Here is a 27,835-nt window from a genome sequence, read left to right as displayed (position 1 = left end):
GGGCAGTGAGGCGCTCCTAGCGGGCTTCTCCTCCCCCGGGGCGGACGGCGTGGACGTGGGTGGCTCAGAGATCTCCCGGGAGCCGCGCCCCGGGAGGGAGGGAGGGGCGTGGCGATGCCCTGGCCCCGCCCACTCAGCGCACTCCGGGAGGGAGGGGCGTGGCGCTGTCCTGGCCCCGCCCACCCCGCGCGCGCACTGGCTGCTCCCCGTGACGTCACGCTCGGCTATAAAAGGCGCGGCTGGGCGCGCGGCTGTTGCAGCGCCCGAGGAGGAGCTCGAGGCTTGAGGGCGCTGGCGGCGGGGCGGCGGCGGGGCCGCGGGGCGCCACAGCGATGTTTTACTCAGGGCTCCTCACCGAGGGTGGCCGCAAGGAGACCGAGCTGAGGGAAGCGGCGTCCCTGCGGCAGCAGCGCCGGATGAAACAGGCGGTGCAATTCATCCACAAGGACTCCGCCGACCTGCTGCCCCTGGACGGACTCAAAAAGCTGGGCTCGTCCAAGGACACGGTGAGCGCCGCCCCCAACCCCCGCCGGCCGCGCCCGCCTCGGGATCCCGGGCATCCCCCCCAACCCCGCCGACCACCCGCCGCCCTTCTCGCCCGACCCTCGTCACCTCCGCGCCGGCCTCACCGGGGCCGCCGCTTTCACTGAGTCACCGGCCCGGCCCGCCGCTGTCCACTGCCCGGCGGGTGCTCATGCGGGATCCTGACCCATCCAGCACCCCCGAGGGCTGCAGGGGTCTCTCGGGAGTCCTCTCTCCCTCCCTCCCCGCGTGCTGCCTCCTCCCTCTGCTGCCCTTCCTCCTCGGTGCCAGGAACTGACCCTACCCTGCCCTCTTGCCCTCAGATTTCCTTCCCTCCCGTTTATTCGCAATACGGAATTTAGCCTCGCCGCGAGGGCAGGTCCCACTGCCCTCTAATACTGTGACCCAGACAGAGGTGACTCCTAATGGGTGACCGAGGGAAGAAAAACAATGGAAAGGAAGGTTTCTTGACAGTCGCCATATCCAGATGACTTTTGTTGACTCCACTGCACCCCTCTGCAACGTCTACTTCTCTGTTTGGTTTTGGTCTTAACCTACCTTTGATTTTCCATCTCTAGTGGGGAGGGGGGAAAAGGGTCGAGCATGATGATGCCCTGGACCCCAAACATCTCTTCATCTTTAGCATCTCTTCCCTTTCTCCAGGCCCCCCACCCCCACCCAGGAGTGGGTGGAGGCAGAGATGGCTGCTCCATCTGACAGACCAGCAGCTAATGGTTGTACATAGTTGGAATTGGATCTGTGTGTAATCATTTCTGACAGGACTATTCTTAGCATTAAGTAGCAGAAGCCCAGAACACAGGCCTGAGTTCAAAGACCATGCCGTCTTCTATATATTGAATGAGGACCAATGGCTAAGGGGTTACCAAAGAACTATATTTGATTCTTGTCTCTTCGTCATGAATTTATGTTTAACTTTGTAGTTTCATCTGGAGTTTTCTTGCATTTTGATTTTGCTTTTCTAATGAGACAGCAGGGTCTTTCTACAGAGCCAGGGCTGGCTTGGACCTCACTATGTAGCCCAAATTGGCCTCTAACTCTTGATCCTTCTGCCTCAGCCTCCTCGCTAGTGGGATGACAGGCATGTGCCACCACTCCCAACTTTGACTGTTCTCTTGAATTCACAAATCACTTTATTCTTCTGTGAGAGGGATTTATGAAACAGTAATTGTCTTTTACAAATAAGTGCTTATTGCATAATCTTTCTAGTATTTTTATATTTTAAGCTTTTGGAATGCTTAATTTTGGATATGGCTATTGGCCCTGGTTCACCAAAATTGCATTTTCTAGCCTGGGGATGGCAATGAAGGTTAGCATGTCTACCTTCCTTTAAAAACAAAACAGTTCTAATGACACATCAGTACCAACACCAGACTTCCCTGACTGCCATGCAGTTAAGTCCATGCAGGAGAGAGTTACCCAGTTACTTTGCTGTTTGTTTGTTGGTTGGTTTAGTACATGCACACATGCACCAGGTTCTCTTGCCACTGCACATGAATGCCTGTCTGGGTTTATGTGGGTGATTGGGAAGTGAACTCCTGCCAGCAGGCTTTGCAAGCAAGTGTCTTTAATGGCTAAGCCATCTTTCCAGCCCCATTGCTCTGTTTCTTTAAAAAGCTGTTTTTCCCATAACCCAGGTGATAGTTGGACTGATCACACTAACCTAGAGTGATGAAAATATACTCCTACAAGAGATAGCTCGCTCTTTCCTTCTTTAAAGCAATCAGATTCACTTTAGCACACTACATCCAAATCGAGTCTCTTCTTAGACCAAAGTAATCCTAGTCCTCAGTAATCTATAAGGCAGGAAGCATTTGGAGAAGAATTAAAATGTGGACTTTTTGAATGCTGGATTTAAGATGTTGACACGTGGTCAGTCTGGGGGGTTAAGGAGTCCCTGATGAGTCCTGCAGCACCTTCTTCCTAAGGTTACTTACACTGTTTCACATAAAGTAAAAATAATTCCATCTGCTTACTTTGACTTCAGTGTGTCACAGTTGAACCACTAAGGGCTCAGATCATAGAACACAGCAGTGGATTGCAAAGATGAAGCTCCTGGAGGAGCGTGGGACAATTGACCTTGAAGACCTGAGCTGTGTTCACACTTGCTGTCTCTCATTTTCATGGAGTTGATTTCCCTCTGCCACTGTTTTCACACCTTTAATGTGCATGTGACGGTACAGAGGAACCAGCCCACGTAACAAACCGAGGCTCAGACTAAGGAAGGGCTAGAAGACCTACAAGTGCTGGGCGAGGCAGCAGGCTTGAAGCGCTCTTGGAACTGACGTTGCAGCCTCAGTTCAGTCTTAGAAATGACCTTAGAAGTGCATTGTTACCACTTCACTTGACAATACATCTAGTGGTACGGAACAGTATTGACTCTATTTTTTTTGCTTACGAAGAGAAATTTGGAGGATGTTAAAATTAACAGAATACTTCTAAAAAATAGCTTATCAAGCCAGGTGTGATGGCACATGCTTTTAATCCCAGTACTTGGGAGGCAGAGGTAGGAGGATCGCTGTGAGGACACCCTGAGACTACAGAGTGAATTCCAGGTCAGCCTGGGCTAGAGTGAGACACTACCTTGAAAAAAACAAAAGTTTATCAGCTTTAAGAAAGAGGACAACGAAAGGGAGTGTAGGAGGGAAAGGAGACAAAGTAGTTTTCATTAACTGTGGGGTTTAAACAGTGTGACGATTGTGGGTTGTTTTTCCTCATAGTAGCAATCTATATTTTAGTTACGCTGCTGACCTTTCCAAACTTTTTTTTTTATCTTTTCACAATTTTTATTAACATTTCCATGATTATAAAAAATATCTCATGGTAATACCCTCACCCCCCCACTTTCCCCTTTGAAATTCCATTCTCCATCATATTACCTCCCCATCTCAATCATTTTACTTACATATATACAATACCAACCTATTAAGCACCCCCCTCCCTTCCTTTCTCTTCCCTTTATATCTCCTTTTTAATTTACTGGCCTCTGCTACTAAGTATTTTCCTTCTCATGCAGAAGCCCAATCATCTGTAGCTAGGATCCACATATGAGGGAGAACATTTTTAACATTTTATTTATCTATTTACTTGAGAGAGTGAGAGCAGGGTAGGGCTTTTAGCCACTGCAAATGAAATCAAGATACATGTACCACCTTGTGCATCTGGCTTACATGGGTACTGGGGAATAGAACCTGGATCCTTAAGCTTCTCAGGCAAGTGTCTTAATGATTAAGCCATCTTTCCAGCTCTCTAAACATTTATTTTTTCTTTCTTTTTTCTCTAAATGTTTCTTAAAGCAGGGTCTCACTCTGGCTGATCTGGAACTCCCTGTGTAGTCCAGACTGGACTCAAACTCACAGTGATCGTAATACTTCAGCCTGTTGAGTGCTAGGTTTAAAGGTGTGCACTTGGGAGGCAGAGGTAGGAGTATTGCCGTGGATTCAAGATCACCCTGAGACTACATAGTGAATCCCAGGTCAGACTGGGCTAGAGTGACATCCTTCCTTGAAAAAACAAAATAAAGACAAAACAAAACTGAGTTCTTGACCTCATGAAACTTAAGTTCTTATGGAAAAAAAAAAGCAGAAGATAAAATCAAGTAAATATGTAACATATTAGTAAGTAACTAGTGCTATAGAAAAAATAAATCTGGGCAATGGGAATAGATAGGGGCCAGAGGGATATGTAGAGCTTTAATATTTTTTCAGGGTGGTTTTCATTATATTTGTAGAGGTACTGAAGGAAGTGGGGGTGGGGTAAAGTGTGTCAGGAAAGAGTGTTCTGGGCAGAAGGACACAGCAGGTGCAATGGCCTGGGCATCAGGATGCTCCGTATAGAGAATTGTGAGAGGGCTATAGTGAAGCTAGAGCAAAATGAACAGTGACAATAGCGATAGAAGATCGTATTAGACACCCAGCGGGAGGCTAGACTACTTGAGACTCATTGGGCTTTTATCCGAGATGAGAAACCTGTGGAAGATTTTACATAAGAGGGCTGATGTGACCTGACTTTATAAAAAGACTACCAAATCTGGGCACGGTGGCATACAGTTGTTATCCCAGAACTTGCGAAGCAGAGGTAGGAGGGCTGCCCATGAGTTTAAGGTAAGCCTGGTCTACCTAATAAGTTCCAGCTCATCCAGTGCCAGATAGCAAGAACCTGTCTCAACAAACAAGAACACCAGACTACTGTGTGGATTAGAGTACAGGGTCTAGAATCAGGGAAACTGACTAGAAGGCTATTATATAGTAATCTGGATGAGCGAGGTGGTGGTGCGCTTCAGGGCAGTGTGGTAACTGAGGGGGGCAATAAAAAGGTTAGGTTCTTGGGGGCTGGGGAGATGGTTAAGGGTACTTGTTTGCAAAGCCGGACAGCCTGGTTTCAGTATCCCAGGACCTACATAAAGCCAGATGCACAAGGTGATGCATGTGTTGGGAGTTCGTTTGCAGTAGCAGGAGGCCCTTGCATGTCCATACTCTCTCTGTGCCTGCCTCTTTCTGACTCAAATAAAGAAATAATTTTAAAACATCAGGTTCTTTTCAGCACTAAGTGAGACATCTCTATTTTACTTTCCAAGGCTCAGGGAGCATTATGGAAGAGGTAGCAGAAAGATTGTAAGAGCCAAGGGAAGCGAAGAAGTGCTTACAATGCTGTCATCCAGATACAAAGTAGCCCACATACTCATGACCTCGAAGTATGCTACTTGTATATGACGTGCATACTAGGAGGAAAAAGATGGTGAAATCAAAATGGAAGAGAGAGGGCTGGAGAGATGGCTTAGCGGTTAAGCACTTGCCTGTGAAGCCTAAGGACCCCAGTTCAAGGCTCGGTTCCCCAGGTCCCACGTTAGCCAGATGCACAAGGGGGCGCATGCGTCTGGAGTTCACTTGCAGAGGCTGGAAGCCCTGGCGCGCCCATTCTCTCTCTCTCCCTCTATCTGTCTTTCTCTCTGTGTCTGTCACTCTCAAATAAATAAATAAAAAATTTTTTAAAAATGGAAGAGAGACTAATTGGAAAGAAGAGATTCAGTGGAAGGGGGTGGGTGTGGGAAGGGATTATGATTATGGCATATTATATATACCTATGGAAGCTGTTAAAAAGTTTTTAAAAATCAGGTTCTAAGGGCTGGAGAGGTGGCTTAGAGGTTAAGCGCTTGTCTGTGAAGCCTAAGGACCCCAGTTGGAGGCTCGATTCCCCAGCACCCACGTTAGCCAGATGCACGAGGGGCTGCTTGCATTTGGAGTTCATGTGCAGCGTCTGGAGGCCCTGGTGTGCCCATTCTTCCCCCCCCCCCCTTTTTCTCTCTGTCGGCTCTGAAATTAAAAAAAAAAAAACTCAGGTTCTAGCCAGGCACAGTGGTGCATGCCTGTAGTCCCAGCTACTCGGTAGGCTGAGACAGGAGGATCGCTTGAGTCCAGGAGTTCTGGGCTGTAGTGCGCTATGCCAATCGCGCCCACACTAAGTTCGGCATCAATATGGTGATCTCCCAGGAGCTGGGGACCACCAGGTTGCCTAAGGCGGAGTGAACTGGCCCAGGTCAGAAATGGGGCAGGTCAAAAATCAGGTTCTAGATATATTTTGAAGGCAGAGTTTACCAGTTTACTTGATGGGTTGAATATAGAGCCTGAAAAAGAGTAGTCAAGAATGACCTCAAGATTTTTTTCTTTTTCATTTTTGAGGAAAGAGTCAGAGAGAAAGGAGAGAGAGAGAGAGAGAGAGAGAGAATGGGCACACCAGGGCATTTCAGCCCTGTGAACGAACTCCAGATGCATGCACTCCCCTTGTGCATGTGTGCAATGTTGCATGCTTGCATCACTGTGCATCTGGCTATGTGGGACCTGGAGATTTGAACATGTGTTCTTAGGCTTTGCAGGCAAGTGCCTTAACTGCTAAGCCATCTCTCCAGCCCAGCCTCAAGACTTTTGGCCTGGCATTTAGAAGAATCTAAGTTGTCATATACTAAAATGGGTAGGAAAACAGGTAGGATAGGTTGAGGATAGAGAATAAAAATCAAAAGTCTGAGGGACTGGAGAGATGGCTTAGCAGATAAGAATGTGCTTGTTGCACAAGCATGAGGACCTGTGTTCAATCCCCGGCACCCACATAAAAAGGTGGACATGGAAGTGGACGTGGTGATGGATGCCTTTAATCACAGCACTCTGGAGACAAAGGTAAGTGGGTCACTATGAGTTTAAACTACAGAGCAAGTTTCAGGTCAATCTGGGTGAGAGAGAGACCCTCACATGTAACTGCAATGTTTGTAAGTCCAAGTGCTGAGGGTAGTGGAGTCAGGAGCATCATTGGGATTCCCTGGTCAGACATTATTTTTTAATTTATTTTGAGAGAGAGACAGAAAAAGAGGCAAAGAGATAGAGAGAGAATGGGCATGCCAGGGCCTTCAGCCAATGCGAATGAACTCCAAACTCATGAGCCCCCTTGTGCGCATGTGTGATATTGTGCACTCGTAGCAGTGAGTGTCTGGCTTATGTGGGACCTGGGTCTTTGAATATGAGTACTTAGGTTTCACAGGCAAGTACCTTAACTGCTAAGCCATCTCTCCAACCACCCCCCTTTTTTGAGGTAGAGTTTCACTCTAGCCGAGGCTGACCTGGAATTCACTAAATAGTCTCAGGGTGGCCTCAAACTCACAGCAATCCTCCCGCCTCTGTCTCCTGAGTGCTGGGACTGAAGGCGTGTGCTACCATGCCTAGCCTGGTCAGACATTTTGACTAAGAGACATCAAGATTCAGTAACACTTTCTCAGGGATATAAGGTGGAAGACACGGTGCAAAGTCTTTCAGTCCCTGCATTGTAGCACACAGAGTGCTCATATCTGCACACAAATGTACATACACTGCAAACACACAGACATCAAATTGAACAAGTTAAGCTGGGGATGTCTTATTCAAATGTGGATGTTGAAGAGACATTGCACAAGAAGATAAATAGCACATCAGGCAGCCTTTGTTCATTGCTGTTACCCTAAGTAAGTGCTAGAGGATTTCACTGGAAGAAGTCATTACTTTGGCTGGTGTATTGATAGGAATGGAAACCTACATCTGATTACTGCTTCACTGTTGCCTGTGAGCAGCTGAGTGTGAGATGGTATGGGAGAAGGCTACCTCCAGAGTCTACTCTATAAAATCTCAGAGTAAGAAGAATTTTACAGGTCATCTATTCCAGTTCCTTGCCCACTTGTGAGTTTTTCTGGCAGAAAAGTAGCCTTCACATGCAGCTAAGAAACCTCCATCTCAGACCAGACCACAAAGCAGAAAACAATCCGGAAAAGACTTTTCTTTGAAATAGCATGTCTGTTGTTTAAGAGGCAAAAACAAAGAGACAGAACACGAAAGGTCTTGGGCAATGTGACAGCCTGCCTTAGGTAGATTCCCATCTGTTTTGAGCAACCGTATACCCAAAAACCATCTGTCTTTGTTCCCATTGGGTAGGTTGGGTTGCGTTTTATGGATTCAGCCATCAAACAAGAAAAGGCATGGATATTAATGCCCTTTCAGACATCCAAGGTCAGAGACAGAGATATGTTTATTGGGCTGTAGTCAGAAATTCATAATATCCATACACTGTTTGAGACCTAAGTGGAGTATCATGGTTTCAGGCTTTGTCAGGAGGAAAAAATGGAATGGCATACAGCTTTCAATTTTAGACTAGTATTAAAAATTAAAATATATGTACACATACATATATGCTTATTCTATCTTTGATATAGGATATTGGATAATTTTACTTAATCCTCAATAAAGCACTTACTGCCAGATTTAGTGTCACATGCCTTTAATCTCAGTACTTGGGAGCAACAGGTAGGAGGATTGCTGTGAGTTCATGGTTACCATGAGACAATATAGTGACTTCCAGGTCAGCCTGGGCTAGAACAAGACCCTACCTCAAAACAACAAGAACAACAAAAAGGGCTAGAGAGTTGGCTTTGCAGTGAAGGCACTTGCTTATACAGCCAAAGGACCTAGGTTCTATTCCCCAGGAACCACATAAGCCAAATGTACAAGGTGGTGCATGTGTCTGGAGTTCGTTTGCAGTGGCTAGAGGCCCTGGCGACCCCATTTTTTTTTCTCTCTCTTTTTCAAATAAATAAAATAAAAAAATTTTGTTTTGGTTTTTCGAGGTAGGGTCTCGCTCTAGCCCAGGCTGACCTGAAATTCACTGCATAATCTCAGGGTGGCCTCAAATTCATGGCGATCCTCCTACCTCTGCCTCCCAAGTTCTAGGATTAAAGGCAAGTGCCACCACACCCGGCAAATAAATAAAATAAAATAAAAACATAAAAATGCACTTAGGAGAAGGGGACAACTTTTTCTATAAAGCAAATATTTTCACCTTTACAGACTGAAAAGCCTCTGTCTTAACTATTTGTGTGTTGTGAATATGTGATATATGCTTAATGTTATGTGTGTGATGGGGGGACTATGCACCAGGATGTGTGGGAATGTGAAGAGCAGGTCCTCAGGTGTACCTTCTACCGCTTTTTTAAACAGGGTTTCTCATTGGCCAGCAGTTCACCAATTAGGCCAGACTAGCTGGCCAGGGAGCTCCAGGAATCCAGCCATCTCTGTCTTCCTGGGGCTGGGATTACAGACACACACTGCCACACCAGGCATTTTATATGGGTACTGGGGACTGAACTCACTCAGGTCCTCAGCTTGAAAGGCAATCTCCCCAGTCCTATCTCAACTGTTTAATTCTGTTCTTCTCATGCAAAAGTAGACGCAGACAGCAAATGAGTTGGGCTATCATAGTCCAATAAAATTTTATAGAAACAGGCAGCAGGTTGGACTTGGCATGTACGATATATTTGCTGATTCCTCTTCTAAGTAGCTCTAGTTGTTTTATTGCTCACTAGAGACCTTGAATTTCTCCTCATAGTAGTAGATGCTACAAAGAAAGCTTTCCACTTTCCATTTCTTCTATTTTCCAGTTTTTTGGTTGTTTTTGGTTTTTTTTTTTTTCTGTTTGGAGGACTATAGAAATCCATCAGTTCCTTTCAGTATAGCATAAGTAAAGTGGTTAAGAAAATGGTTTTAAGCCGGGTACAGTGACACATACCTTTAATTCCAACACTTGGGAGACAGAGGTAGGAGGATCACTGTGTGTTTCAGGCCACCCTGAGACTACATAGTGAATTCTAGGTCAGCCTGGGATAGAGTGAGACCCTACCTCGAAAAAAAAACATTGAAAGAAAGAAGCCGAAGGATCCACGTTTGATTCTCCAGGTCCCATGTAAACCAGATGCACAAGGTGGCACATGTGTCTGGAGTTCGTTTGCAGTGGCTAGAGGCCCTGGCATGCCCATTCTTACTTTCTCTCTCTCAAATAAATAGGAAATGAATTGAAGGATAAAAGAAAGGCAGAAGACAAATTATGAAGCTATTGCAATATAGATAAAAATGATGACCTCAAGTCTGAGTGGTCCCATTTATACCATGGATCCCTCTCATGCTGTGGGAGGTCAGGGAGCTTTGGGTAGTCACCAAACCCTTCGTCATCATCTGGGAAAGGCTTGTCGTCCTCCACACACATACTGTACCACTTGGCGGTGGCAGGTCGTTCTTCTGGGGTCCTAGGGTAGGGTCTGGGGGACAGCATGTCCTTGGTAAAGTGGGAGGCTGTCCATACCCCTAATGGCACCATGCTGCTCATTGCCCTTTGCAGCCACTGGACGCCCAAGGGCCCTGCCCTGGCCACAGCCATCGTTTCCTTCTTCCCAGTTCCTGTACTGAGACTTTTAAGAAATAGAGCCTAGGGCTGGAGAGATGGCTTAGTGGTTAAGCGCTTGCCTGTGAAGCCTAAGGACCCCGGTTCGAGGCTCAGTTCCCCAGGTCCCACGTTAGCCAGATGCACAAGGGGGCGCACGGGTCTGGAGTTCATTTGCAGAGGCTGGAAGCCCTGGCGCGCCCATTCTCTCTCTCTCCCTCTATCTGTCTTTCTCTCTGTGTCTGCCGCTCTCAAATAAATAAATAAAAAATGAACAAAAAAAAATTAAAAAAAAAAAAGAAATAGGGCCTAGTGGGAGGGCCTTAGGTCGGTGGAGGACAGTTCCTCAAAAGGAACTGTGAGACCTGGATCTCTTACCAGATCCTGTCTGGTGATGTGATCTCTACTCCCACATGCTCCCCCCATTCTGATGCTACCCACCATGGGTCCTCAGTGAAGCTGAACCAATGCCGGCACCATGCCCTCGAATCTCCAGAACTGTGAACTAAATCAACTTTTCCTGGTAAAACTGGAAAAAAAAAAAAAGATGGTTGTGTTTAGTTAGATTGGAGGTAGTAACAATATGGAAAAGCCGATTGATGCCAGATACAGTTTGGAGGAAGGAGCAAGAGTACTCGGAATGGGAGAGTCGTCAAAAGAAAAGATCAAGAGTATGAATGACTGGGAATATAGGTGAGTTGGTAAAATACTGCTTAGCATGCAAGAAGCTCTGGGTTTGATCCCAGGCCCTGTAAAAACTGAGTGCGGTGATGTATATCTAAAATCCCAGCACTAGAGAGGTAGAGGCAGGAGAATCCAGAAATTCAAAGTCATCTTTGGCTACAGAGTCTGAAGCCCTGAAGCCAGCCTGGGATACATAAGACTGTGCCTCAAAAAATCTCTCTGCAGGGTGTGGTTGCACATGCCTTTAATACCAGCACTCGGGGAGACTGAGATAGGTGGATCACTGAGTTCAAGGCCACCTGAGCTACAGAGTGAGTTCCAAGTGAGCCTGGGCTACAGTGAGACCCTACCTTGGAAAAAAAATTCTCTTTCTTTCTCTCTCTCAATATATATATTTTTTCGGCTGGGCATAGTGGTACATGCCTTTAGTCCCAGCACTTGGGAGGCAGAAGTAGGAAGAACACTGTCAGTTTGAGACAAGCCTGAGACTACAGAGTGAATTATGGGTCAGCCTAGGCTAGAGCGAGACCCTACCTCAAAAAACCCAAATATATATGTGGGTGGGTGTGCATCGTATATATATGATTTAGGGACATACCTATAATACCAGCTATTTGGGAAGTTGTTAGGAGAGGATCACTGAAAACCTGCCTGGGCAGCATGGCAAGACTCATCTCCAGCAAAACAAAACACATAGATGGTGGTGCCATTTGCTAAGGTTGGAAGGAAGAAGTAACTCCAAATGCTAAAAATGACCAAACTTGGAGCTTAGACCTCCATGTTACTGATGAATAAAGTAAGGCTTAGAAGTAATAATACCCAGGGAAATTAGTGATTTGCCCAAGGTAATATGTGACAAGTGGTAATTTGCTGAAAGTAGAAAGCCTTCATGGAGGGATAATTAAACAGATGACATTAGGAGGAGGATGAGTGGTAGTTAGTAGAAGATCTTGAATGCTAAATTGAGGATTTTTGTTTGATCCAGTTGGCTAGAGAACTCCTGTAAGAAAAGGGGATTGTGAAAGTAATGTTTTAGGGTTACAGCTGTTTGATTTATCAGTAATAGAAAAAAGAGGAATGTGGGCTGGAGAGATGGCTTAGTGGTTAAGTGCTTGCCTGTGAAGCCTAATGACCCTGGTTCAAGACTCCATTCCCCAGGACCCATGTTAGCCAGATACACAAGGGGGCACATGCATCTGGAGTTCATTTGCAGTGCTGGAAGCCCTGGCGCACCCATTCTCTCTCTCTCTCTAACTGCCTCTTTCTCTCTCTGTCTGTCACTCTCAAATAAATAAACATGAAAAAACGAGGAATGTATAAGGTGTTGAGGAAGCAGAAGCAGATAATGGAGAAAGCACAAGTTTTCACTGCATTCATATACTCATAGCAGCTGTGGTTACCTGTACAAAGCATGCTCAAGACAGAGGCAGCAAACATCCCGTCATGGGGGGAGAGGAGCTTATGAGGCCCCACCCCTTCTTAGGGCACTATTGGCAGCTCATGGTTGCTGGAGGAAGGAGAGTGAGTCTCTTCAATGCTGTACCCACTAGTATATGGGGCAGTGGAGGGGAGAAGAAGGAGTTCAGTGTGAGAGAGATAAAAGAGGGTAATGAGGGGGTATTTAAGATCAAAATATATATTTGTTGAGCAAATTACAAAAGAGGAAAAAACCTGGGTGTTGTGACACACACCTTTTATCCCACTTAGGAGGCAGAGGTAGGAGGATCGCTGTAAGTTTGAGACCAGCCTGAGACTAACTACATAGTGGATTCTAGGTCAGCCTGGGTTAGAGTAAGACCCTACCTTGAAAAACCAAAAAATTAAATTAAGAAAAATTAAAACAGGAACAAGAAATACACAATGCATGGATGAGCAAGAAAAACATTGAAAAAAGAAAGTACAGGTTTTATGGGGAAGACCCATGGGACAAGTTAAGTTTGAAGTGTGCGTGTGGAACATCTAAGGAGAGGAGCTCGTACACAAACGTAGTTGGATATTTGGGCCTAAAACTTGAGAGTGACATCCGAACTTGAGGTACAGTCATTATAAGGGTAGCAATTTATATAATGAAAGCAGATTAAAAAAAATGCTCATGACAAATACATAGAATGAGAAAAGATCAAAGATCGAGCAGTAAGGAACAACGTCACAGTTGGTTACAGGGTAACTTGGCCTTTTACCTGTCTAAATTACATTTGTGTGCATGGCATGCAGTGCACATGTACATAGACAGATCCTTTAGTTTCTGCATTTCTGGCTGTTAGTTATCGAGATGGGTAGTAGACAGCTTTAGGTTGCTGAGATGAACTTCCAAATCAGGCACTGTTACAAAAGAAGGGATATTTATTGAAACTTACAGATCCAGGGGAAGTTCCACAATGGCTGCTTTCATAGGAAAGAGAAAAGCCACAAGCCAGATCCCAAAAGCCAGCCACACAGCACACTTCAGGAACTCCAGGCAGAACTCAGGTACTTTATAGATCTTTACACTGGAGTTCCAAACGCACCAGCACACCTTAGGGCCGAACCTCAGGTTCCGCCCAGTGACACCTCTTCCAGCCAGGTAGCTAGAACTCTAAGAGGCTTTAATAAATCCCTGAATCTATTGGGGAGCATCTATTCAAACTACCACATTCCACCCCTGGCCCCCAGTAGATTCAAAACCATCTCACATTGTAAACTGTACTTAGTCTAATTTCAAAGGTCCCCACAGTCTTCATTTATTTTTTATATTAATATATATATAGATATATAGATATACACACACACACTATATATATGTGTATATATATATATACACACACACACTATATATATACACAATAGTGTATATGTATGTATGTGTGTGTGTGTGTATCTATCTATCTATCTATCTATCTATATATATATATATTATTATTGTTGTTTTTTCAAGGTAGGGTCTCACTCTGGCTCAGGCTGACCTGGAATTTACTATGTAGTCTCAGGGTGGCCTCGAACTCTCAGTGATCCTCTGCTTCCTGAGTGCTGGGATTAAAGGCATGTGCCACCATGTCCGGCTTTTATTTATATTTTTAAAGAACAGGTTCCTTTTCTACTCATCTCTTTACTATCAGAGTCTTTCCTCGGGCAATCTTTTCACTATTTTTTTTAATTTATTTATTTATTTATTTGAGAGCGACAGACACAGAGAGAAAGACAGATAGAGGGAGAGAGAGAGAGAATGGGCGCGCCAGGGCCTCCAGCCTCTGCAAATGAACTCCAGACGTGTGCGCCCCCTTGTGCATCTGGCTAACGTGGGTCCTGGGGAACCGAGCCTCGAACCGGGGTCCTTAGGCTTCACAGGCAAGCGCTTAACCGCTAAACCATCTCTCCAGCCCCTTTTCACTATTTTAATGTAAAGCAGTTGGGCCATCTTCCTTAAGACCGTTAATGTGTTTGACAAAAGCAGCTTCAGCAACCAGTCTCCGTGTTAGTAATCTTAAAGTTGCTTGAGCTTTTCTAACTTAAAATCTTTAATCTCTCAGTCCCATATCTTTAGCCAAGCACATCAGTTTATTACAGATTTAACCTCGATCAAACTCTGTGGGCATGGGCAGCAACATGCAGCCAGCCCTTATGTCAGTAGCCCAGTTCCAGCAAGGTTTTCTGCCACCTTTCCTTTCCCTGAGAAAGTTCATAAGCCAAGCCTTCAAGTTAAATTCTCTCTGTACTTAGTATTCTCAAGCTGTCGTCGTAATAGTCCACAAGACTTAGCTTACCACTCCAGAAGGTGTCTTCAGTTGTAAGCACTAAGTTTCCCATTTCTCCAGCACACAAGTTCCAGAAAAACAATATCCATATGGTCAGATTTATCTCAGCACTCTGCCCTTCTCCTGGTGCCAAATTCTGTACTATACATCTTCAGGTTGCTGAGATGAATTTCCAAACCAGGCACAGTTATGGAAGAAGGGATGATTATTGAAGCTTACAGATCAGGGGAAGGTCCATAATGGCAGAAGAAGCTGGATTGTTCTCATAGGTCCAAGCAGAGAGAGAGAAAAGCTACAAGCCAAAATCCAAAAGCAACACAGCACAGCACACTTTAAGAATGCCAGTTTAAACTAAGGCACTTTGCATATTTTAGACTGGAATTCCAAATCCACCACCACACCTTAGGGCTGAACCCCAGGATCCTCACAGTGACCCCTCCTTCAGCCAGGTATCTGGAAATCTAAGAAGCTCTAATAAACTTCTGAATCTATTGGGGGTACATCTATTTAAACCACCACACCATCATATTCTCTATTATACTAATATTCTGATAAATAATTATTTTGGGTCAAATCAACATTTACTGTTCACATTATTTTTTTCTATTTGTATTATAATGACTACGTTCACATATTTCCAGCTCAGTTACTGTGATGTGTCCTTACTCACGCATTTGTTTTTCACAACGTTAATTTCCTTGAAGTTTTCCTTTCCTTAATTTTCAATATGAAAATTGTTCTGTGTATATGCATTGTGCATGCATGCTTGTATATGTGTACGCACATGTGTGTGTGCAGATGTATGTGTGTACAGGTGCATGTGGAGGCCAGAATTCAAGTGTCTTTCTCAAGTGCAGGGCCTCTTTATGCCTAACTATAAGGAAAGAGAGGAAGCTATAAGCAGAACTAGGACGTTTTTGGCATATGTGCATATTTGTGGGTGCGTGCACACATGCCCAGGTCACTGTGCCCATGAAGCACCCTGTGCGCTGGCCTGCAGCACGGTGCATTCTCCTGCAGTGGCCAGAGGTGTACATCAGGTGTCTTCCTCCATCATTCTTTGGCCCATTCTTACTTGAGCTGGAGTCTCTTACAGTTGTTTTCTCAAGTTCCCGTTATTCTCGGGTCTCTGTTCCTTCCAGGACTGGGGTTATAGACATGTGGCCACACCCAGCTGTTTATGTGGATCTCAAAAATCAAGCTGGAGCAGTCTCTCAGGCCTCCTCAGGTCCTCATACTTGCACAGAATTCTCTTAACTGCCGAGCCTCCGCTCCAGCCCCACAGCCAGGGTTGCCACTGGCGCTGCCTTTCCTGCATGTGAAGCGAAACAAGGCACTCCAGCTCGCTTGGCTGCCTGCGGTTCGGACTCCGGAATCTTGTCAACATCTTCTTTTTTCCATTTCCTTTACTACCTTTTTATTCTTGTGGATAAAGCTTAGGCTTTTCATTTGCATTGGCTAGAGGCCTTGATACATCTCTCTATATATCTTTTTTTTTCTCTGAAACTTGTATAAATTTTATTTGTTACTGTAAATACTAAAATCACATTGAAAACACCTTAAAATTAAGTTCCAAATCACCTACTAAAGAAAACCACTATAGCATCCAGTCTCTTTGATTGAACCTGGGTAACAAAAGAGGCAAAAGATGTGGTTGGTGATGAAAGTTACCATTCAAATGCTACGTATTTCCAAGCTTTAATAAAGTATATACCAATTCCAAGTACCACTCTCTATATATCTTGACCCCCCTCCAAATCAAAAAATAAAGAAATAAAAAAAATTTTTTTAACTTAAGAAAAGAGATATAATGGTCTAGGCTTTTTTTTTTTTTTAAAGACCATTCCAGATAGGGCATGCTTATGAGAGTTCAAGAGGCAGGATCTGAGGTTTTGTGGGCTCTTTATCTCCCCATTATCTAGCCATTTTGAGTATATTCTTTAGCTATGGGAAAAGGATCCAGGAATCAGAAAGAAAATACACCAGAGGGTCAACGTATTACTTTTCTTATTGCTGTGGCCATTTAATGCCCAACAAAAAGCATACTTAAAGGCTTGTTTTGGCTTAAAGTTTGAGGGGTATAGTCCATCTGATGGCTGGAAAGGGAGATGGCTGGTCACATTGCATTCAGAGTCAGGAAGCAGGGAGAGAATGCTGGTGCTCCACTAGCTGTTTCCTTTTTATTCAGTTGGGGCCCCTAGCCCATGAGACGGTGGCACCCACATTAAGGGTGTTTCCCCACCTCAGTTAACCCAGTATAGGAACTCCTTCACAGACATGACCAGGGAGGGGTTTGTCTTCTGGGTGATCTTAGACTCTATCAGGTTCACAATATTAACCATCACAGGTCCCTATAATCAGAATGATTTCAGAACTTCTCTCATTTATCTGTCCATTAGTGATTAGGCTCCTCTGCAAGATCAACAGCAGCCAAATAAAACTGTGTTCAGCAAGACTAAAGTAGAAGGAGTGAGCTGTAGATTAGATGACTTTTGAAGCCCCTTCTAATTTCTCCCAATCCTAAGTATGGATTTGACAGGGACAGACGCCCTGCAAATTCAGGCAATAGAGATTAGAATAAAGAATTCATTTTTCTGTTGAGGAGCAAAGTGTTCTTCCAGCATTGCGTCATAAAATCTGACAGAGTTAGCGCTTCCTTCAGCAAGCCTTATTAAGCTAGGAAACTCATTTTCTTTATGAGTGCTGCTCCCTCCCCTTTTCCCAAGGACACTAATTTAGAGCCTGCTTTGCCAAGAATGTATTTTGGGAATCTTTCGCCTCGCTAGGGTTACAGTGAGTCATGACTCTTGACTGCCTTCCTTAGCACCGTGTAACATGGCAGAAAATGAAGACCTTCAGCGCTATCTCCTTTCCCAAGAATCTTCTAAGAGTGACTCCTTTCCTCCTAGAATTGGAGGAGGAATATGATTTGTTAGTTCGAATCTTGGGGCTAAAGTCTGTCCTTTAAAAGTTAAGTGTTACTGTGAATGGGGCCTGGCATATTTGTGTATAGAAGTTTCTCAGGTTAAATAGTTTTTTTTTTTTTCAAGGTAGGGTTTCATTCTAGCCCAGGCTGACCTGGAACTCACTCCGTATCCCAGGCTGGCCTTGAACTCTCAGTGACCCTCCTACCCCTGCTTCCTGAGTGCTGGGATTAAAGGTGTGCACCATCATGCCCAGACTCATTATAGCATGAGTTATTTTTAAGAAATGCCTAAAACTAGGGCTGGAGAGATGGCTTAGCAGTTAAGTGCTTGCCTGTGAAGCCTGAGGACCCTGGATCAAGGCTCGATTCCCCAATACACACGTAAGCCAGATGCACAAGGGCACACATGTCTGAAATTCATTTGCAGTGGCTGGAGACCCTGGTGCACCCATTCTTTCTGTATGTCTGCCTCTTTTTCTCCCTATCTGTCACTTTCAAATAAGTAAGTAAAAATAAAAACAAAAAATTAAAAAAAGAAATGCCTAAAACAAAAAAAGAGAGAGATGAGCTGGAGAGATGGCTTAGCGGTTAAGCGCTTGCCTGTGAAGCCTAAGGACCCCGGTTCGAGGCTCAGTTCCCCAGGTCCCACGTTAGCCAGATGCACAAGGGGGCGCACGCGTCTGGAGTTCGTTTGCAGAGGCTGGAAGCCCTGGTGCGCCCATTCTCTCTCTCTCCCTCTATCTGTCTTTCTCTCTGTGTCTGTCACTCTCAAAAAAAAAAAAAAGAGAGAGAGAGAGAGAGATGTTTCAAGTTTTCTAAGGCCACTTTGAGTAGCAAGAGAGGAGCATGAATATGTCTGCCCTAGAAACTCTCCTAAGTTCCCTCAAAGCTTGGACTTGAACTTGGGCTCCTATCTCTCTTTCCTAACATTAGGTATCCTGACTCCTTCATTGTTTCTGTGGTACATGGGGGACAGTAAGAGAGGAGGAAGTGTCTTGGCACTAAAAAGTCTTTACTTTCTGTTCCTTAAGCAACCTCATAATATTCTGCAGAGGCGCCTTATGGAAACCAACCTGTCTAAGCTCCGAAGCAGTCGTGTCCCTTGGGCTTCCAAGACCAATAAACTCAATCAGACTAAGTCTGAGGGTCTAAAGAAGCCTGAAGATGATGACATGATTTGGGTGTCTTGCCAGGTAAGAACAGTTTTTCCTAGGAAGTAGGACTTGGGTTCTTTATGGTCTCCAAACTTTATTTTTTATTTATTGAGAAAGAGGCAGGTGGGGGTGGAGAATGGACATGCTAAACTCCAGATGCATGCACCACTTTGTGCATCTGGCTTATGTGGGTCCTGAGCAATCAAACCTGGGTCCTTTCACAGGCAAATGCCTTAATTTAATGGCAAAGCCATCTCTCCAGCACCCCTGCCTTTTTAATTTCTTTTTTGGATTTTGAGGTGGGGTTTTACTGTAGCCACGGTTGGCCTGGAATTCACTATGTAGACTTTGGGTGGCCTCAAACTCATGGTGATCCTCCTACCTCTGCCTATGGAGTTGTGGGATTAAAGATGTGTGCCACCATGCCCAGCTCTCCAGCCCTTTTTAAATTTTTTTATTTTTATTTATTTGGTCTCCAAACTTTAGACAGTGGAGGTTATCATGGAATTTGTAAGTGAGCTGTCAAGTTGTATACATTGAAAGTACATATAATATTTTGTATACATGTACATCTCTCTGGAAGAAAGGGGTATGTGATTTTTAAAAAAATGTATTAAGGGTTGGGATATATCTCAGAAGAGCACTTGCCTAGCATGTTTAAGGCCCTGGGTTTGACCCTTAGCACCACAAAAAAAATTATGTGTATGGTATTATTATATAGAATAAATGCCCAAAATCCTTCAGAGTATTCTGTTGGCCTTCCATTTAGCAGGAAACTGGCCTAGGGCAGAATACTACTAGGTAAAGATGGTACAGTACTAACTAGTTGGGAGGTTCCTCTCATTGGATATCTGCTGCCTCTCCTTGTTAACTCATGTCCCTTTTGCTTCTCTGGCTTCTATTGAACAGTATTTTTCCTTCTCACAGTGTGCTGGAAAAGATGTGAAAACCTTGGTTGACACAGGCTGTCAATATAATCTCATCTCTTCAGCCTGTGTGGACAGACTTGGGTAAGTAGCCATTTGTGCTACGTGGAAGTCAGATGTGATGTGACTGTGCTCTGAATTTAGTTAACTCCCATCTAAGTTTTGAGCAGACATACTAACTCTGGAATGAGAGATTTCCTGGCTTACCATATGCCCTGCTGAGTAAGTGTCCTGTTGTACACTTGATGAGTAAAAGCAGGGATGTGGTTTACTCAGGATACTTCTAGAGGACACACTGCCTAGGCCCAAGAAATATTACACCGAAAATAGTAAGACTACTGTTGTTTCTGGGCCTAGGCCATCATAGAGGTAATTAACTTAGGAGTTTCTTAGTGCCTGTGCTCTCTGAAATATGAAGTCAGGGGCTAGGGATGTGGCTCAGTTGGTAGACTGTCTGCCTAGCTTGTATGAAGTCCTGGCTTGATCCCTAGCACCTTATAAACTGGGCGAGGAGGCAAATACCATTAATCCCAGGGAGCTGGAGACAGGAGGATATTCTGATCCTTCAGGTCATCCTCCCTAGGAGTTCAAGGCCAGCCTGGAACACATGAGATCCAATGTGGAAGAAAGGAAGAGAGGGAGGGAGGAAAGGAGGGGTGGTGCATGCCTTTACTCCTAGCACTCGGGAAGCAGAGGTAAGAGGATCATGCAGTGAGGATCACCTGACTACATAGTGAATTCCAAGTCAGTCTGGGTTAGAGTGAGATCCTACCTCAAAAAAAAAAAGAGAGAGAGAGAGAGAAAGAAGAGAAGAAAATCATATCCTATTATTGCCCCTACTGGAGCTAGAGTGTGAGGCAGATGTCTGGTATATTGAGGTTTTTGTTGCTGTTGTTTGTTTTGCCTTTTCTTTGTTTGTTTTTGAGGGAGGGTCTCACTCTGGTCCAGGCTGACCCGGAATTAACTATGTAGTCTCAGGGTGACCTCGAACTCACGATGATCCTCCTACCTCTGCCTCCCAAGTGTTGGGATTTGAGGGTTTTTTGTTTTTTTTTTAATGCTTCTGGCAGCTGGAACTGAATTCTCCCTGTTGAGTCTGAGAAAGCAATTCTGTGTGCTACCTCCTTGTCACTCATTGTCTACTGTTCTCTTTCTCCTAAAGTACCAGGTAGACCCTGGAGTCTAGCTCAGAATCAGTAGGATCAAGTCAACATCATTTTTCATATTTCTAGCCCTAACCATGATAGTCATACCCAGACCAGGTCTCTGTAATCGAACAGTCACTGAAATGGACATACTGGCCTTCCCTGGGGCATCTATATTTTCAAGTAGGACTTACACATGCCTTCATTTGTGGCACCAATGATTCCAGTACATGACCTGTTCCTTGTCCTCATCCCTCACCACAACTGGGACTCCTTGATGTTGGTTCTCTAGGTTTTACATGTTGCTGTTTAAGGTGGGAATAAAGAGTGTTCTAGGACTCAAGTGCTCTTGTGGGAAGAATTTTGAATATTTTAATGTGGTACAATATGATGGTTCCAGAAAGACTAATAGTGTCCTGGTGCATAATTAGGCAGCAGACTGCCATGATTTTGGAGGAACTAATAACCATCTGTAAAACTGCAATTATTTTTCTTCACACAAAAGAGAGGAAGTGGAGGGAAGCAGAAGTGGAGGGAAGCAGAAGTGTCAGCTTAGAAAGTCCATAATTAAGTATTTACCCACCAACCCCTAATAGCTTGGGCGCTAACCATTCCAACCAGTTTATATAATTGTGTGGCATCTTGGTACTATTCCTTTCCTTCCTGCCCTACAAAGGCAAGTCAAATTAACGAGGACTTTTTCCATGCCATTCCTTGCTGATACCAATATCTATGCATTTACCAAATGGGAACTTGCGCCCACTAACTGGCCTTATAGCTTAGAACAAAATGATGAGGCTAGACTGGAAGGAGGAGAAAATTAGGCATTCAGCAACACATCTTCTAAAATTAGGATTAACTTGCCCCCTCTGATATCTGTTACCCACAGATGGGTAAAAATACATGTTAATTAAACTGCCTCACATACGTGGGGATGTTAGGGCACAGAAAAGAATTCTCAAGTGTGTCAACTCCCCCTTTCACAAATGCAATTAGTGATGTAAGCTTTTTGAAAACAGATTTTTAAAAAATTTATTTATTTGATGCCAGGTGTGGTGGCATATGCCTTTAATCCCAGCACTCAGGAGGCAAAGGTAGGATTGCTGTGAGCTCGAGGCCACCCTGAGACTACAGAGTGAATTCCAGGTCAGCCTGGGCTAAAGTGAGACCCTGTCTTGAAAAAAGAAACTTACTTACTTGAGAACAAGAGAGAGGCAGATAGAGACGGATAGAGAATGGGCGCACAAGGACCTCCAGCCACTGCAAACGACTCCAGACACATGTGCCACCTTGTGCATCTGGCTTACATGAGTTCCTGGGGAATTGAACCTGGGTCCTTTAGCTTTGTGAGCAATTGCCCTAACCACCTAGTAATCTCTTCAGCCTGAAAACAGTTTTTATTTTTTTAAATTTATTTATTAGAGGGAGGGAGAGAGAGAGAATGAATGTGCCAAGGCCTCTAGCCACTGCAAACGAACTCCAGATGCCTGCACCGTGATGTGCGTCTGGCTAACGTGGGATCTGGAGAGTAGCACGTGGGTCCCTAGCCTTTGCAGGCAAGCACCTTAACCACTAAGCCATCTCTCCAGCCTTTGTCTTGTTTTGTATTCCCCTGACATACTTAGGACAATGTGCTAAAACAAGTGTGGGTGTGGCTCTATTTTAAACACAATTCAATGCTAGAAACTCCTTACAGAATTCTAACTACGGGTTAGAAACCTTTTCCAAGGGGATTCTGACGTTTCTCTCTGTGCAGACTCAAGGAGCACGTCAAATCTCACAAGCATGAAGGAGAAAGGCTTTCTCTACCCCGGCATCTCAAAGTAGTAGGCCAGATTGAGCACCTCCTTATCACAGTGGGCTCCCTCCGCCTGGACTGTCCAGCAGCTGTGGTTGGTAAGTAAAATTAGGGGCTTGACCTATGGACACTAATGTAAATCCTCATGAAGTTTCATGCTCATCATGACGACTTCTTCCAAATCGCGGGTTCTGTGTTCCGACGCTGTGCACCTTGTCCTATTTTTGTCCTCTCATGTGTCTGATGAGTTGCATTCAAGACGTGCTGAGAATCAGTCAGAAAAAAAGGAATTTGGAACTCAAATAAAACTACTCATGGAGCAAGAAATCAAACCTTTTTATGTGCAGGTGAAAATGTCCCCTGCACATTCTCATGGATCTGTTACCAGTAAGGGCAAGATCCTCTTACTTTATTGTCATAAATCTCTGGCTGCTTTCCCACCTGTCTTTTATTCTCTGTACCTCTGTTAGCTGACTCTAAGTACCTGAAGCTTTACTAAACGACTGTCCTTCAGAGTGAAGAAAATGTGGGTTTGAATTCTGACTCTTACTATCTTTTAACTGTAATAATCTGAAAAAATTACTTAACAGATGTTTATTGTCTGGTTGGCTATCTGGCTGGCTGGTTGGGTGGGTTGAATGAACCTAAGGGTGCTTAGACTGACTTGTTAGCCAGAATGGAAATGGCTGAACCTTGTTTTTGTTTTTTATTAGAAGATAATGAGAAAAACTTGTCTCTTGGTCTCCAGACACTCCGATCCTTGAAGGTAGAGTGGACTCCACTTTCTTGTTTTATTGCTCGCTCCTTTCAAAGGCAGGGGCCCTCTTACATGGGGAACTGCAATAGTTACTTTCTTGTTGCTGGGAAAATTTGCTGGACAAATATGCCCAGAAGCAACTTAGTGAAGGGAAGAGTTTATTTTAGTTCACAGTTCCAGAGGATCTACTCCATAATGGCAAGGAGCGAAGTTGGTCATCATATTGGTAGGCAGGAAGCAGAGGGTGAACAGGAAGTGGGACCAGGCAAGCCTGCCCCAGTAACTCACTTCTGGAGAGCTTCCTCCTTAAGGCCCCACAGCCTTCCCAAACAGCACCATCAGGTAGGCACCAAGTCTTGAAATTCATAAGCCATGGAGGGCATTTTACATTCAAACCACCACAGGAACCCAGAACAGGATCATGGACTGAGTCTCCTTTGTTTCAGTGTGTCATAAACTTGGATAAGCACCGGCTGATCGTGGGCAAGACAGACAAGGAAGAGATCCCTTTTGTGGAGACAGTATCTTTGAGTGAGGACAAGTGAGTACTGAAACTGATCAGGTGACATCAAATCTATTTTTCATGAGTTGGTGGATTCTTAGATAATATGGGGGGTTATATCCTGCCTTTGGTTGTCAATCATACCAAAAATCTACCCTTCCCCACACCCACAGCCTGTATACTTTAGAATAAGAAGGGTGATAACATAGAGTGGTGGGGAAAATGAGCAGCTTTTTAAGAATCTTTTTTAAAAAAATTTTTGTGTGTCTAGTTTTTTTTTTAAGATCACATTTCACTCTGTAGCCCAGGCTAGCCTTTAATTCGTGATCCTCCTGCCTCAGCCCCAGTTAATTACTGGGGTTATAGGTGTGTCCATGACCCTCCTGCCTCAGCCCCAGATAAGTGCTGGGTTACAGTTGTGCACATGACCCTCCTGCCTCAGCCTCAGCCAAATGCTGGGGTTATAGTTGTGTACATGACCCTCCTGCCTCAGCCTCAGCCAAGTGCTGGGTTACAGTTGTGTACACGACCCTCCTGCCTCAGCCTCAGCCAAGTGCTGGGTTATAGGTGTGTGCATGAGTAGCTTTTAAATCAAGGTTTTACTTGCCTCTAGCCTACCTCCCTTTGGTTATCATTTCTTCTGGTGTTTCTTTCTCATTTCAGCACTTCAGAAGCCTAACCACAGCCTGCAGCATGTCTGCACGTGTGCACACACACCAGGTTGACAGATTAAGAAAACTCGGTTTGAACCAAATGCAGTGGCACCTTTCTGTGGACCAAGTCCCTCCCTCCAGTAATCCTCCAGGGCCTCCTTCCCACTCAGATCTTTCTATAGTCTGTGCTTAGAGATCTTGTCAGGTTATAGCCATTAATTTTTACTCCTTTGATCATTTCATTTATAGAAACTTTTTTGACACTGCCAGGTCTCACTTGTGGCCTATTTTTCTGCTTCTTCCAAGATTTGCTTTTACTAGTCAAGTGTAGGGGCTACTAGGTTCATTGACTCCATAGATACACTTGCTTCTTTTCTGATAGCTAAACATATAATAAATAGGAATCTTTTACCTCCTTTGTGATGTTTCAGAGAGGAATAGAAACTTATGTCTTAAAATTAAAACCTCTTCTAAGAAAACAAAGCCATTGATATCTCTACAGTATGGCATGGTCTGAAAGAGCTCAGATAGATCAGCTAGTCCAAATCTTTCATTTAAACATTTAGAGAGGCAAGTGAATGGTCTAAAACCATATGTTAAGTGGCAGAAGGGACTTAGAATTCAGACCTGACTCCCAAGCCAAGGCTTTTGTGCTGCCTCACTTATCCACAGCCATAACAGGAAGGCAGGATGAGAACATGCAGAAGGACAGGGTGGTGGAAGAATATGCGTTAGAGGTAGATGCCAGAAAAATATAAGTGTCCTTCCCTGTGTGCTCAGCCCACCGAAAGTTTCCTACCCCAGATTAACATTTAGGCCCTTATCTTGGTGCCTAAAAATGAGGGGCACCAGGGCTGAGGATAGGCCTTGCATTCAACCCTGGCAACCCTCCTGCATCCCTCCAAATAAAGAAAAACAGGGTAGAAAGATGAATGAGAATAGTCTTTCACTGTGAACTTCTCAACAAGAGAAAGAAGAAAAAACCACAGAATTGCTCCCTAAGTACTGTTGTGAGCTTCTCATTGCTGGGGCAAAATACCTGACCAGAAGCTTGTGAGAAGAAAGTCTTGAGGGGAAGCTTCAGCACAGCTGGGAAATCAGAGGCACAAGCAGGATCTTGCTGCATATCTGGCTGGAAGAGGTCTGAGTACTGGGTTTGGAGCTGGGCTAACTAACCCAGTGATGCACCACCTCCAGCAAGGCTCCACTTCCCATACTGACCCCAGCCAGAGACTGAATATTGAAAACACATGAGACTATGAGGAACAACTCATTCAACCATCCCCCACACTAAATCATTATAAGTCACTGATTGCCTCCAAATTAAGTCAGAATTCTGCCTGGCCCTTTTGTCTGACAGACTCAAGTAGCTGGAACTAGGGCCAGAGAAAGGAAATTAAAAATCCCAGGAGTACACTGAGTACGATCAATCAATGGGGAGGCCCACCTGGAGACACCTTTCTGGGTTAGAAACAGGGAGTGAAACTTCCATGCCAGGAATTGACGTTGGGAAAGCCCTTGGCTCTGTTCTGGCACAAGGAAAGAAGCGGAGCAGCTGCTAGTGCTGACACTTTTTAAACTACCAGTGTTTCCTGGACCCTCTCAGTGGACTGGGGAAATCACGGGAGGGGAGGGGGCTTAGAAGCTTTTTTGCTAAGGTGTCAGCTCAGGCACAAAGATAACTATAATGGAAACTTCAGTTCAGTCAGTGTATTAATCCTATCAGGCACCTCTGGTTCATAGCAGCAGTTCTCAAGAGTATCGTGTGCCATCAGTTATCTTGTCTAGTGTTCAGTTACTGCCTCAACCGAACAACTCTTGGGAACCCTGAATTTTGGGCCTCACAAATACTCTGTAAAGACCAGGAATCTGGTGACCCCTGTTTGAACAACTTTGTACTCGGTTCTCACTGGGCCATTCTCTAGGTTCCTTTCCTAATAGCCTCTGCATGGGAAGCTAGAGGGAAAGCAAAGCGTGACCATCATAGAGGAGGCTCCGCCTGAAGCTTAGCAGAGGTGATGCCGGGGCTGCCAGCCACTAGCCTGCCCATAAGCTATTCCCATTTCCTTGCTCCTTTCCACCGAGGCCTCTCCATGCTTCATGCTCCATACTCCTCTGTGTATCATGGCAGTACATTGGCCTGCTTCATAGGGTAGAGCTAAAATACCTCACCCTTTGCCTCCCTACTTGAAAGTTCTACTCCAAGCAAGCCTTGACTCTGGCCACAAATGAGGCACATTGTAGGTTCCTTCTAGTTTACTGTTGGGATTTCCTGTGGGCCAAGTGAGACCAGGAAATTCTGAGGTTCTGAAAGATACATAGGATGCTAGCCCAGCGTTTGGGAGTATATAGCATCAAGTCAGTGGTTGGCTTTTAGTGTTCCTTCTAGTCTCTGAAAATCGATCAGTGATTTCCTAGTTCAGAAATAACAGCTGCGTTAGCAGAACCTCGAACATCACAGTCTCATTCTGTGCATTCAAGTCATTTGCATTCTCTGGCCAAATAATTGTATAAGCCCCCAGGCTTGACAAAGGCTAAAGATCATTATAGGGAAGTCTTGAGGCTCAGTAACCTCTTTTAAATGCTGCCAGGTTGACTATTCGGATTGCCTCTGTCTCCCTAGTATTCACTGAGGCTACTTGGGGGGGCAGCAGAGTAAGGAGAATCAGTTTTTTCTAGAGCAGGAAAATTCTAGTGTCTCCCCAGTTCTGAGAAGAGGCAGTAGTAATACCAGATCTATATCCTTCCTTATCTGATGCCCATCTCACAGGCAAAAAGTTTGAAAAATATTTTTTATCATTTGGTATTCCAATGCTTGATTTGAGGAATGACTGTTTTCTGACTTTTTTACTTCCTTGGCCTACATGGGCCCCACCCAGTATGATTTTCTATTCCTTAGCTCAAAGTATCTATGGAATGGATTACCTGGTATGCCAGCCGCCCTCACTCCTGTGTAGTATAAATATCTTTTCGGGCTGGGGACATGGAAGAGACGAACTGGATTCCTCCCTCTTCCTGTTGCCAGACCTCTCCTGCATCGGCACTTTATCTGCTCAGTGTTTCCGGCTGTGTTGGGTTTTTGTTTTTTTGTGACACTGATGTAACAATAAAATGAAATCTTCCCCTCTATGCACTTGTCTGACAATCTCTGTGTCAGTCTCCCTACCTGTGGCGGGGCCCAGCCTAATGACATGGTGATTTTTCTTTTAGGGTCTTCTGAACACAGGTTCTGTGATTCTCAGTTCCTTGATTGTGGCTCGAGCTTTCGTTTCTTTTATAGCCTGTCCAGATTAGTG

At 44.6% G+C, this 27,835-nt stretch overlaps 1 protein-coding gene across 2 annotated transcripts; it reads left to right on the top strand.

Moving 5' to 3' along the window:
* Positions 1-271: 271 nt before the first annotated feature.
* On the top strand, positions 272-27,668 carry Nrip3 (nuclear receptor interacting protein 3). 2 transcript variants are annotated; one of them, XM_045146471.1, is made up of 7 exons: positions 272-506; positions 18,657-18,797; positions 19,686-19,768; positions 22,586-22,725; positions 23,341-23,393; positions 23,831-23,925; positions 24,550-27,668. In XM_045146471.1, the coding sequence occupies exons 1-7, from the start codon at positions 333-335 to the stop codon at positions 24,563-24,565; spliced, it is 702 nt and encodes a 233-aa protein (XP_045002406.1). In that variant the 5' UTR covers positions 272-332; the 3' UTR covers positions 24,566-27,668. The 2 variants fall into 2 exon arrangements, with proteins under 2 accessions (XP_045002406.1, XP_045002405.1); XM_045146470.1 differs by having other exon boundaries at positions 18,636-18,797.
* The last annotated feature ends 167 nt before the right edge of the window (positions 27,669-27,835 follow it).

Source organism: Jaculus jaculus, chromosome 3 (assembly GCF_020740685.1).
Source record: "Jaculus jaculus isolate mJacJac1 chromosome 3, mJacJac1.mat.Y.cur, whole genome shotgun sequence".
NCBI classification, from domain to species: Eukaryota; Metazoa; Chordata; class Mammalia; order Rodentia; family Dipodidae; genus Jaculus; species Jaculus jaculus.
This window is presented reverse-complemented; position numbering and strand designations above follow the sequence as displayed.